At 38.2% G+C, this 12661-nt stretch overlaps 3 protein-coding genes across 3 annotated transcripts; all 3 read left to right on the top strand.

The window, feature by feature from the left end:
• The first annotated feature begins 111 nt into the window (after nt 1-111).
• Nucleotides 112-2629, top strand: LOC145223227 (claudin-15-like). Its single transcript, XM_080089607.1, has 6 exons — nt 112-266; nt 646-745; nt 871-1035; nt 1362-1533; nt 1792-1874; nt 2273-2629. Exons 1-6 carry the CDS (start codon nt 126-128, stop codon nt 2443-2445), a joined length of 834 nt encoding a protein of 277 aa, XP_079945733.1. The 5' UTR covers nt 112-125; the 3' UTR covers nt 2446-2629.
• A 78-nt stretch (nt 2630-2707) lies between these two features.
• On the top strand, nt 2708-7735 carry LOC145223226 (uncharacterized). Its single transcript, XM_080089606.1, has 4 exons — nt 2708-3923; nt 3982-4127; nt 5371-5640; nt 6133-7735. The coding sequence occupies exons 1-4, from the start codon at nt 3794-3796 to the stop codon at nt 6715-6717; spliced, it is 1131 nt and encodes a 376-aa protein (XP_079945732.1). The 5' UTR covers nt 2708-3793; the 3' UTR covers nt 6718-7735.
• Nucleotides 7736-7744: 9 nt separating this feature from the next.
• Nucleotides 7745-12593, top strand: LOC145223225 (meprin A subunit alpha-like). The gene is made up of 15 exons (XM_080089605.1): nt 7745-7862; nt 8100-8151; nt 8248-8313; nt 8382-8506; nt 8569-8678; nt 8891-9066; nt 9200-9302; nt 9583-9698; nt 10395-10544; nt 10673-10811; nt 10916-11064; nt 11222-11391; nt 11547-11765; nt 11969-12077; nt 12339-12593. Exons 1-15 carry the CDS (start codon nt 7794-7796, stop codon nt 12473-12475), a joined length of 1890 nt encoding a protein of 629 aa, XP_079945731.1. The 5' UTR covers nt 7745-7793; the 3' UTR covers nt 12476-12593.
• Nucleotides 12594-12661: the final 68 nt, after the last annotated feature.

Genomic DNA, 12661 nt, shown 5'->3' with positions numbered 1-12661 from the left:
CATGAGAGGTTTGTTACAACTATCTTTAGCAAACAAAGGTCCAGAGATTTCAGTTGATTATCACTTAGCGTGTGGAGCAGTTACGGGTAGGGCATGTTGTAATAAATACGGTGCAGGCGTTAATAATGGGTGGCGACGGTGATTGCTCAAGCGCTGCTGCACCAACTTGCACAGTATGTGGTTTTCTACTTGGTTTGGCAGCTGCCTCGTCCTACGTATTTGTTACAATTACACCTTGCTGGTATGTTAGCTATGCAGAGGCTTCGGTAAGTTTGCTTTTATATTAGCATACATAACTTTAAAATGTTCTAGATCTGTAAACTTTTGCGCAAATCGGGTTGGGAAAAAAACGTAAACGAAACATAACCACTGTACCATCATGGGTGCAACCAAGTGTGTTTTTGTAAGTGATCGCCCAAATTAGATTTGGAGCGAAACTGAATACTAAAGAATAGATACCGCTAAATTAGTCGAATCGTTTATGACAAGATGCAAACCAATCACGTGGTTTAGGTTGACGCGATGTTTGTTATCACGTGGCATTAAACATTGTGTGGCAATAAGCGCGAAACTAGCGCAAAATGTCATTTGAAACAAAACAATATTTTTGGTATTTGTTAAAATTCCCATTTGTTTTTTGTTTAGATTTCACCCTATGAAAACTGCTATGGGTTATGGAAATTTTGCAGTTCAACAGGACTTTGTGGAAAATGGCTTTCTGGCTCGTTACTTGGATCACACGGAGGTAAAGGAAAATAAATTATTACTAGGTATAGACGAAAGCGTAAAAACTGCCAGGACCAAATGTTTAGGATTAGTCTTTTTTTGAAAAAGGATTAGAAAAAATATAATCCATTTTTTTGCTTGTAGCGCAAAGGATCGTATGCAGAGGACTGATGATAACAGCATGTCTGCTTAGTTTCTTTGCTCTTCTTCTCAACGTACTCGGAATGAAATGTGTTTTGCTTTTCACACTCTCCCTTAAAACCAAAGAGAAACTAACTCGCTGGAGCGCCCTCGTGTGGTCTTTATCCGGTAAAGTTTGAACTATTTTGCATACTACTGATTTTTTAGTGTTTGCACGCGCCTTCTTTTTGGTCATGCCTATTGTGCTGTTGTATCTATTCACAAAGTGCAGTTGAGAAATTAGGTATAATAGGAAAGCAAAATTGCAGGTTTTAAACTATTCTGCAATTTTAAGACAGTTTTGCAATTACCCTGTTTCTTGGGACGGTATCTCAAATTGGTGAACGTTTACTGTCTTAACTTTGTGACCAATAAGTTTATAGTTAGCTACATTTGTAATCCAACAAGCGCTTAGGCTAATTAACAACGAATAAAAACTCACACGATTTCTTCAGGAACTTTCGCGTTGGTTGCAAGTACTTGGTATGGCCTTGATGTCATTAACTCTGCCTGGGACGAGGGAAAGGCGATGGAACTTTCGGATGGAATATTTGTTGGTTGGGGGTCTGTGGCCTTCTCCTACGCAGCTGCGGTTTTTCTATGGGTTGGCAGCGCAATCTGGCGGAGGTACGCTACATTATAAAAACTGCAACACAAGGTGTAAATGTTGGGTATGACAAGGGTATGGCAAAGTTAGCGTAATTCGTTTTACAGTTCTCGCAAGATAGGAAAGGATAACACTTATATGTATGTTTCAACTAGCCAGAATAATTGCTATATGGTTTGAATACACCCCTTCAAATCTGACGCACTGTAGTCTTTAAAGATGTTGTTGTGGTTTTAGTTTGTGTCAACCTCGTGTTAACTGCAACCAATCTTTTTAAGAGAACGCAAAAACGCCGCCAAGAGAAGAGATTCTGTTCTTGCGACGGTTGCTGCAGCATACGTGGCGAGTCGCAGCGGATCCGGTAAACGTTCTTGCCAATATTATTGATGCTATTGACTTGCTGTTGTTGCACAACTTAAACGTTTTCAGGAATACGCCAGACCAAGTGAAAGTTTTGTTATGAATTATAAGCATTCCATGCTGTGATTCGACTTTTGGTGGGCTTACCACCGTGTCATAGCGCCAGGCCCGAATAGGCTTCTGTCATTAGTTCAAATCCCACCGCAGGCTTTATTTTTAACCTATATCTTGCGATAAATGAATGCTTGATAATCGGTTAATTCGGCATGACACCTTCAGTAGGCCTGGTTTATTCCTGAAAATGTCTAAGTTGCGATTCATGTGTTCGAATGTCATCATTGCTCGTCTGCATGAAGGTTGATCCCAGTATGGATTTATGTTCATTCTAACTGATTTCAGGAGTCAGTGTCGGATGTTGCTGTCATCTACCACCCAAAGTCCTTGGTCAACATGGATGCGGAAAACATCCGTCTTCTAACCTTGAAGTCATCAGCGAACTTCAAATACAAGAACTTCCTTCGAAACCACGTGATGTCACGTTTGGTGGTCACACGAAGATGACGTACATGTGACGAAGACGTACCTGTTATCAGACTAATGCCGGAAATAACTTCTGCGCTGAAACTGCACTTGTGCAAGTTTTCAAGTGCGCCGAAACAAGTATTTTTTTGTTAAAGAAGTTTGCCGTAAACAACACGACCTTGTGCCTGACGCAAGCACTGTATTTAAAACTTTTAATAAAATAATTGTCTGCAATATGTTTCATCCTTTAGAAGCCAAGCTTTCTATGCGAAAACCTGGTTAATCATTGAGAATAGTGTTTTCTGGTATAGTGTAGGAAACGATTCAAGTTGTTTTGAGAAATAAAAAAATAATGTTCAAGGTTTTTAGTTGCCCACCCTTGTATGACGATAACCACTTCACGGCAAATCTATTTCCGCGTAAACAATACCCTTAGAAACTTATAAAGATTACACGGAACCAGACAAATGGCGTCAAAAACCGGCCTGTGTTGACACAGCTTTGTCTGTTGGTAAAGTGTTGATCTTTTGCAAATATTGCCTCAAAAATACACGCCACTATAACCGAAGAACCATTTGTAAGGCGATTTTTTGTGTTGACTTGCGGACTAAGTTATTGTGTTAACGTTGACGAAAGTATATGCCTTGTGTGATTTACGAATGGACTGTGACAATGTGTAAGGGTCGGTTTGGTGACAGAGGGCTTATATTTAGTCATTTTGGACGCAAAGAATAATACTTGTCAAAACTGCAGGATCAGCAAATCGAAGAGTGTATGAAACGTGTTACCTTTACAATACCAATTACAAATTTAAACAGCAAACAGGTATTACGTTTTGCTAGGATTACGAACTTAGACAAACGATTTTTGGTAAGGTCCAACGCATGTTTGGCTGCGTTTTCACTTCTTACGCTTGCCCTCTGATAACAAACAATCCGTTCGTTTAGGACTCGCAACAATGACATTGTCTGCGCCTAAGAAAACAAGATAACAAGCCAAAAACGTTCGAACAGTGGAGTTAAGAGTAGTGAGTTAAGCAAACAAGTGATAAGACGCAATTTCGACCATGACAGAATACAACAGCAACAAGTTTCAACCATAAGTTAACCCAGGTCCACTGTACATATTGAAGTCTGCAGTGATTTAATGAAACTATAGCATATTCTGCCGCCAAGTAAGGTGTAATTTGTCCTTTAAGTTTATTTCAAATAGTTTACATATTAGTTAAGTTCAAGACAGTAACTATAAATTACAGTCGTTATTGTAACAGATCAACGAACAAGAATCGAATTTTACTTTGAACTGCAGATAGTGATTTATAGTTAATACGTTGACAAATTGTTATACCTTTCGACATAACGTTGAAGCCTGTGAATTTACGTACAATATCGTGACATTATGTCGATATCGAGCGATTTGGAGTCTTTGTCACCTCATCTGAAATACGCAATAACAAAGAACGCCATCTTGTGGAAAGGCGAGCATCAGCAAAAACTGAAAGCAATCAACCAAGATTATCGGATTAAAGGTAACTAAAATCTGTGTCCAAAACAACTCGCTTGCTGAAATACACTCTACCTAAACAGCTGATGAAATTTGGCACAACCGGACACAAGCAGCACGTGATTACGTCATGGACGTTATAAATTCTTCCAACCAGAACTCTTCCACTTTGAAGTCAAGTGCAAGGATATGCGCCTCAAGAGATCGGGAAGCAATGCAACGTATACAGGCAGGCCTTTTTTAACTAAGACATGTTAAAATTATCATTGGACCGTTTGCATCGTAACCAAAAAAGTAATTGATTTAGAAATAAACAAAATAGTGGTTTCTAAAGTGGTGTCAGTGACTCCTGGAGAGACGGTTTGATACCACAAAAAGTTGTTGGTCGCCCAATAGTTCGTTTTGTTTGTGATCGAATCTAAAGTACTATTCCGAGCTATACATTAATAGTCAACGACATGTATTTAACGACGTGAAGCTGGTTACGGTATACGGTAAAAATCTACAAAGCAATGTTTTCATGTCCCACCACATCGCTTGTGAACTTAAGAAATTGGGGTATAAGCCAAAGTTATAAGTCCGGGGCAGGCTTTAAGTCAGTGTTTCTTAACCTTTTTTGCGCTCGTACCCTTTGAGCTTTCATAAAATTTTCTCGTACCCCCTGTCTAAAATGGCCGACGGAAGTAAATAAAATTGTAACAATTAAACTCAGTGTATTTATAACTTGGGTGTTGTATGCATGCATGCGTGAAAACAGTATTGTAAGTAGTACAAAACCAACCCGTTCTGGATACTGTAACAAAGTAACTTGTTACGCATTCTTCACAAATATGCCTAAATAGCATATAATTTCATCCTGCATGTCGTAGCCCCTACTTTAAGTCATAGTCGGGTCGGGTTTGGGCTTAAGTTAAATGAGTTTTGATTTTGACCTGTATTTGCACTCGTGCTCATTAGTGTTGCAGTTTTGGGCCTAATTCGGGGATGGTTTTAACAAAAAAATGGTTTCAGGTCGGAAACGAGTCTTGTACTTTCGGGCTGGTTTAGGCCCGCTTACAACTTTGACACAACCTGCAATGATTTATACCAGGGGTTCTTAACCAGGGGTACATGTACCCCTTGGGGGTACGAAGCACCAAAGTAGGGGGTACGACAGTCAGTGTGAAATTATGCATTATTTAGGCATATTTGTGAAGAATGCGTAACAAGTTACTTTGTTATGTGTAGTTGATTTCAATTGACTGATTGTTGGTGTTCTGTAAATTTTGTTGAACTTTCAAGACTATTTTAATGCATGCATTCAACACGTAAGTTATAAATACACTGAGTTTAATTCCCATTATTGTTTACTTCCGTTGGCCATTGTAGACAGGGGGTACGAGAAAATGTCATGAAATCTCAAGGGGTACAAGCGCTAAAAAGGTTAAGAAACACTGATTTATACGATTTATAAGGACTTTATATTTTATAAGGAACTTTCAGAGATCTATCTTTCACAAGCAATGATGCAGCGGGTGGACACCAAACGTCTGCGAGAATCACTTGCAGAAACCTCCAAGAAACCTGCACAGTCGTTCTTCCTAACTCAACAAACCAGCGAGCACAGTTCCCCAACTCTGCCACAGATTTTAGAGAGCAGAGTCAAAAGGGAATCGTGGAGCGAGAGAAGAGAGAGTATGCGATATTCTGGCAACCGGGATAGTTTTGGACCAGAGTCACGTCGTGATGTTCAAACGCAACAGGTACAAAGCTGAATTACCTTTAGTTTAACGCAGTGGTCGGTACCGGTCCGCGAGGAGTTCGTTACCGGGCCGTATAGGTTTTCAGGTTAAATGCTATTAAATATTTTGCCCAAGTATCCCGGGGATGATAAACTAATTTAGGCGTTTTTATTGCTAAATATATGTAGTTTTTTAAAGACGGGTCCGCGATAAAATTTTAGTTTCAAAAACGGTCCGCAGTGCAAAAAAGGTTGCCGACCCCTGGTTTAACGGACAGATAGAACTACTTGGTATATTTGGATGATAAACAAAAGTAGTCAAAATAATTAAGTGATATGTACATTAATGTTCATTGTCAAAGATGTGTCAGCATAATTGACTCACATACATTCGAAAACGATTTTTTGTCATTTAAATTATATTTTATCACGTGTTGAATAAATGCACTTGCAGTTATCATGCAAAGATTTCAGGATGAAAATATCGTTTCACGAAATCTTTATGTCTCATTAGTGTTCAAGAGTTCGATCGAGAAGTGTTTGTGAGGAAAGCACACAAAGCGCAGACATTTCCAGACCGTCGACCACCAACGCTACTCTTCCGATCCGCAGAACCTCCTGTCGACTTTCCAACAACGCAAAATCTCTTCGTGAGTTACAGAGAATGCAACAACGCCAGCGACTCTTGGCTCCTACAAGAAAAACCTCTTACTATAGCCCAATTGGTGGATTTTCTAACACGCCTAAAGCGACCGAGTATCAAGTTGGATCGCAAGCCGTTCCTGGCACAATGAAAGATCAATTGACGCACGATCAGGGAGTTGATTCCAGGATTCGTGGGTTTTGTGACCGAATTGCTCTTTCATCTGAATCACAGCAGTGGAAAAAGTATAATTCCAAGTGGTCAGTTTTGAGAGACTATGTACGTTCATCAAACTCAAGGGCAAGTAGCAGGTCATCGCCACGTAAAACTGATGATGTAAGGAACTTATGTGATTTGGATTTGCCCGAAAGGGATTCGAGAAAATTGTCTGTGCATTGGTCGGATCCGGTGGTTCCGGGGCCGGAAATCCCGAGCAAAGAAGCCAATCCTATATAGTTGTATTAGTGTGTAGGTTTTGTATAGCAGATTCGGTTCTTGAACTTTATTTTCAAACAGTTTGTGTTTTTTTTAATTGTTGGGTGTATGGCAGCTTGTACGTTTAGTAATGTGGAATGTAGTTTGAGCAATATGCTGTTCTCATTTAAAGACACTGAATTTTAAAGCGCTTCGTTGCATATAAGTTATGAAATACCTGCAGATAACGGGTAATTGTTTGTCTTGATGATTGTTTACATAATTTAAACGGGTTATATTTATGTATTCTTTATGAAAAATCCATCTTTTCCTACTACAGAGAATTATACAAGACCAGACAAATTAATAGGGTTATCGCAGGTAACTACGATGATCAGTAGCCACTTCAATAAAATAAACAAAATCTCCAATAAAAGTACTAATCAAAGCCATCCCTACAGCTATTACTGTGAAAAACAACATTGAAAGGGTCTTGTTGATAGTAAGAAATATGAAATTATAGAGCTGCATCACCCACTCATTAAGATTAAAGCCCACGAGCAAATCTAAATGAATACAAAGTTACCTTCAAAGGTTAAACAAAAAGCAAAATGTTTGAATGTATAAATTGTGAATAATTTATTATCTTTTGCAACTGCTTCATCTCTACAGGTTCAGGCTTGCTACGAAAATGCTATAAACCTTGACAAACAAAGTACAGATCCCCAAGTTTATTTGTCAATTATTTTTATTGTAAGGTAAAACGATTTGTTTGCCTTTTATATTCTCCTTTCAGCGTTCCGAAAATTTAACAATGATTCTTAAAAAACTAAACGTGCCAATAAGAATAGCTAAACCTGAAAGTTGGCAACCAACGCGCTGTTACTCATCTAGTCTAAAACAAATAGCTGCTATTGTTCTATTGTTCTTCCGAAGACCTATAAAAAGGTTGTGTCGCAAAAGTTAAATCAGTCAAAGATTGAACGTTTATGTCTCTGTTTAAATTTTTCGCATGAGCATTGTCTTCTTTATACGTTGGAAATAAAAAAATCTATTATCAGCAAGAAACAAAAACAGTTTTTGTACATTGCAGATAAAAATAGAAAAGCATCCACAGGATGAAAGTTATTCCGAGTTTGGTTCTGCTTTTGCTTTTAGCGGTTGGCCTGCAGTATGCTGTATCGCTGGTAAGAACATTTTGTATCTTATTTAACAGTACGTCCTACTACATCGGAAACAGTGCAAATCTAGCTGTGCATTAATTAATTCAGAGAAAATGTCAGCTTACTGGTTCGTGAAGGTGGAATTTCATGACAATAAGATAAACAGAACACAAAATTGACTCTATTAACGTCTCAAACAATAACCTCTAATTTTTGTCAGTTTATATTTTAACTTTAAGACCCAAGATACAATCTTTACAGGGAGAAATAATAAAAATCAACAGCTTCAGTACAAGACTGCAAGCATCGTCAGGTAACAAGTTATTTCATGTTAAAACTGTTTACATAAGTTAGGCAGTATAGTACGCGGTTTGATCTTAACGCAGTGCAAATTTACTTACGTCTTCAGATGAAGGGGCCAGAGTAATCGGGGTCGACGACATTAGCAAGAGAGATATCACAGCAGTAAACAAAGGTATGCTTTCGTCTCAATTAAACACGTTGGTTCGGGCATTGTGCACAATGGATTTTATTGCTTAAAAGGAAATTTCCTGGGTGGTGATGACATTGTTCCCGGAAAAGGATCGCCGAAGAACGGCCTTATTAACGAAACTACTCGATGGGGTAGAGTAGTCCCTGTTCAATTCGCTCAACACTTATACCCTGTGGTAACGCCTTTAAACCGGAATTTCGGAATTCAAACAATATGGCTTGGTGTTTGTACTTGCAGGCGATTGCGGCTATTTTAGAAGCATTTGAAGATTTGGAATTAAAAACATGTCTTTCTTTCGTTAACCGAACGGACCAGAAAGATTTCATTGAATTTCAACGCCTTGTGGGGTATATTATCCAGTTTATTTTACAAACATGATATATTATATATTTTCAAATCAAAATACTGGTGTTTTGTTTTTGAAAAAAAATGAGTTGAAAATCAAAAGCGACTTCATAACACAAAAAAACTTGACAATATATTTTTTTTCTTTTCTTCATGTACTTTCATATCTACTCCTTTTTCGGTTTTAAATTCAACTGTAGATTAAATTTAACAGATGTTTTTCTTACGTCGGTCGGCAAAGTGGTGTGCAAGTTTTGTCGATCGGCAGCGGGTGTGAATTAATGGACACAGTTGAACATGAAATTTTACACGCTCTCGGTTTATTTCACGAACAATCGAGATCGGACCGCGACGACTACGTCAGTATTCAATTTGAAAATATTTTGGAAGGTAAAATGTGAAATGTGGCGATGACTGTAAATTTTGCAATCTACTGGTGGTTTATAACGTTTAAAGGTATATTTGCTGTGTAAAATGTCTTTCCCAACATATGTACATGCGTGAACTTTTGTTTACATTTCAGGAAGAGAACATAACTTTGACAGCTACGACAAGACTTTGATACATCCAAAGCGAATCCCATATGATTACTATTCGCTAATGCACTATACATCCACAGCATTTAGGTAAGCGTAAATATAGGATTGGATGTACACTACATGTTACCGCATATTTATGTTGAAAAGCTGGTCTAATAGCATTGTTTGTTAAAGTTCACTTCATAGTTTATGTACAGGGGAAAATGTTGTCACAAACCACAGTTTTTTCAAGCTTTCAGTGTTCCTTCAGAACTTAACAGTCCTATAACTACTTGGTTACAGAAAATCATTTTGTTCCAAAATTATTGCATTTGAACATAGCCAATCGGTAAAATCATTTACAAATACTTTTTATCACACTAACTAGTACGAATGGATCACCAACGATCGTGACAAAAAATCCAGTTTTTCAAGATGTTATTGGAACCACACGAGCTTTGAGTGAAGGTGACCTTGCAAAAGTGAGAAGAATGTACGATTGTGGTAAGATCTAGAATAGTGTGACTGTGGGTGTACGTGATGTTAAGACTGGATTGCGTCATGACATGAAATCTCTTGTAGTTTGTTTTATCCGAATTACTGACGTCAAAGCATTGTAAAATTTATACATCGGCTTGCACTATCGTTAGCTATAACCAGGGTTGCCATACCGTCCTTATTTCTAAGATTTGTCCTTATTTTGAACGGTAGTGTCTTAGAAAAGTTCAATGTCCTTATTTCTAAGAAATGTCCTTATTTTGGACTTGAGTCCTTCTTTTGTCTTATTTTCAACAATTACAAGTCAAAACCATGCTACTAGTAAACGTAAAACGAGACATTAGCGGTCGTGAGATGCGCAAGGTGTTTACTACGAGCAAGGAGTTGCTGAAACAGATTGTTTCTGGCCAAAATATTGCATATTATATGTCAGGGGACGTATAAATGCAAAGATTTGTTAAAAAAACGTTGGCTTCGTTTCGTTTTAAAATTTAATTTTTCGGTTGTCCTTATTTTTGGATTCAAGTCGATGGCAACCCTGGCTATAACGCACGCTTTCGTTACGCTTGTGCCATACCGCGAAGTAAAATTTGAAACAAGCTTAGACATGTACGAAATTACAACTGTCATACAAAAATACTATACAAATTCTGCAGTCTGAGCACGTGCAGGCATCACTTATATTTTGCTTGTGTTTCGAAGGCGACACTGCGCGGGTTTCGTACTTTTGCGACTTCGAGGATCCTTCAATATGCGGTTACGTACCCGAAAGCGGTTGGAAACATCAATCTGCCACAGTCTCTTCATCGATACTACCGAAAACCGACGCTACTTATGATGTAGCAGACAAAGGTTGAAATGCCAATGTCATACGCTTTTTGCTTATCAGTTACTTGTTTCAATCGACCACCAGCAGATCTTAATACATTTGCATTGGTGCGAAACAATATGCACACAGTGCAAAATTGAACTTGTCACAGGACATATGATGATCGCCCAGCAAACTGGTGGCTTCTACCGAACAACAAAGAGAATGTTTTCACCGTTACTGGAACCTACAGCTGATGCACAGTGTTTAGAATTCTCATACTATGTTAGTTCAAACGCGATTTCATTGAGGTAAACAAATACGTGTAGCATTAATGCCTGTCAAAAAGTCATTGAAAACTAGACTGCTTTTAAAGAGGTTGTTTTATAGCTGCGTAAACAATTCTTTTTTTAAGTGTTGCTAAGGAGACGCAAAATTCTGATGGCAGCGTCAGCATTACGGAGTTGTTAGTTGTAGATAACAATCAAGTACAAATGTGGACCACAGCGTTATTAACGATAACCTCATCTACAGAATACAAACTACGCTTCACTGTAACATTGGGTAACTCAATTGCATCAACGACCTTTTAAATGTAAACGGTAATTAGCGTATAACTAACAGGAGAAATTCTAAACTTTGATGTACCACAGTACTACTGCATACATCCGAATTTTATAAAAGCAAAACGTTTTAATCATAATCGTACATAACTCTGCAGAGTCTAATGACGTCATTGCAATCGATGACGTCAACGTGATCGACCGGCCTTGCGAAACCGCGCACGTGCACTTTCGAAACTATTCCCAAATTTTAAGCACAACTGAAATCGCTGAGGGTTATATAAGCCCGTTGCTTTACACCGATGATGGATATGCTTTCAGAATATCGGTAAATATAGAGCCTGGCTATGCTAAATTGGTTCGTACTGTTATTAGTAAGTTATGTGAAAATATGGTCACTTACCGAGTTTGCTTACCGGAACTTGCAGGTGTGAATCGCAGAAGAGAAGTTATTTAACAAAGTGATATTCATATTTCATACAGGTGTATCCTGTCGGACGAAGCAGCGAGTATCCTGGATATATGTCCGTGTTCTTTCACTTGGCTCAAGGAGTGAATGATGATCGACTGCAGTGGCCGTTTGCAAATCGTTTCATAAAATTTTCGGTAGTCGACCAATCGTCCAATAGTTTGCATCGGATGAACTCATTTCGTAATCTCAACACTACTGCTGATAACCCAGTTTGGGAAAGACCAACTTCAGTAAGAGCTTTTTTTCTCTTCATTGGTTTAATTAGTTACGATGTCATGGCTATCGGTCCAGCTAATTAACCTTTGTAAAAAAAAACGCCACACGTGGAAATCGACAAGTTCTTTAGAAAACCCTTTTTCAAAAGATTAAATAAAGTCTGTAGCAGCTGTGCTGAAAAAAATGCTTGGTGGAATAAAGGTTTTTTTGTCCACAGGAGATTGGTGTTGGTTGGGGTTACAGCTACTTTATGCCAGTTGCAGATGTCCTCAACAAGAACTCGTACATAAAACATGATACTTTGCTGTTTTCCATACAGGTTAAAGGTGAGTAGCATTCAATACAGTAGGAATTATAAGTAGCAATTAGAAGTGAGTATAGGTTATTTCAAAAGCAACTCTTCAGCAACGATAAAAAAACGAAAAAGCTACAAGTCTACAAAAGAAATCAGCTTATTTAGTTATTGATTATTATATACATCAACTGCACGCTGACCGTGTAATGATGGTTTTACTGAACATAAGGTTGTCTCGTTTTACTAGTTGTTGCAAATAGAAATAATATCGCATTTATAATTTCTGTGGCAGACATGAACAAATGGAAAGAATTACCGAAAAAGACGTCTGTGGCAGATGATGACAGGCAGTGTGGTTCTGCTGGACTCTTACCAAAATGGCCAGGATCCGTTTTGTTGCATATGATTGTGTGCATGTTGTACATTTAGGTGCAATCAAACCAAATGCGCTTAAATATACGCCGTTGTCGTTGTCTTTCGCGTGGCTTTAGATGTTTGCATTCGCTTGTTATTAAGAATCCTGAATGCATAAAAAATATGCTTCCTGTGTTGTGTTTCAAAATTTGCTGCGACGATTCTGGCTAATAATGTTTTGCCCACCAGATGATGTTTTGT

This window comes from Phallusia mammillata, chromosome 4 (assembly GCF_965637545.1).
Source record: "Phallusia mammillata chromosome 4, kaPhaMamm4.hap1.1, whole genome shotgun sequence".
Taxonomy (NCBI): domain Eukaryota; kingdom Metazoa; phylum Chordata; class Ascidiacea; order Phlebobranchia; family Ascidiidae; genus Phallusia; species Phallusia mammillata.
This window is presented reverse-complemented; position numbering and strand designations above follow the sequence as displayed.

What these genes read in the sequence shown, in the direction of transcription:
- LOC145223227 (XM_080089607.1), top strand. Translation starts at nt 126, where the DNA reads ATGGGTGGCGACGGTGATTGCTCAAGCGCTGCTGCACCAACTTGCACA. An exon ending in GTTACTTGGATCACACGGAG is followed by an intron (nt 746 to 870) that starts GTAAAGGAAAAT and finishes TTTTGCTTGTAG; the next exon opens with CGCAAAGGATCGTATGCAGA. An exon ending in GGCGAGTCGCAGCGGATCCG is followed by an intron (nt 1,875 to 2,272) that starts GTAAACGTTCTT and finishes AACTGATTTCAG; the next exon opens with GAGTCAGTGTCGGATGTTGC.
- LOC145223226 (XM_080089606.1), top strand. Translation starts at nt 3,794, where the DNA reads ATGTCGATATCGAGCGATTTGGAGTCTTTGTCACCTCATCTGAAATAC. An exon ending in AAGCAATGCAACGTATACAG is followed by an intron (nt 4,128 to 5,370) that starts GCAGGCCTTTTT and finishes ATATTTTATAAG; the next exon opens with GAACTTTCAGAGATCTATCT. An exon ending in GTGATGTTCAAACGCAACAG is followed by an intron (nt 5,641 to 6,132) that starts GTACAAAGCTGA and finishes ATGTCTCATTAG; the next exon opens with TGTTCAAGAGTTCGATCGAG.
- LOC145223225 (XM_080089605.1), top strand. Translation starts at nt 7,794, where the DNA reads ATGAAAGTTATTCCGAGTTTGGTTCTGCTTTTGCTTTTAGCGGTTGGC. An exon ending in GAGAAGAATGTACGATTGTG is followed by an intron (nt 9,699 to 10,394) that starts GTAAGATCTAGA and finishes TGTGTTTCGAAG; the next exon opens with GCGACACTGCGCGGGTTTCG. An exon ending in GATATGCTTTCAGAATATCG is followed by an intron (nt 11,392 to 11,546) that starts GTAAATATAGAG and finishes TATTTCATACAG; the next exon opens with GTGTATCCTGTCGGACGAAG.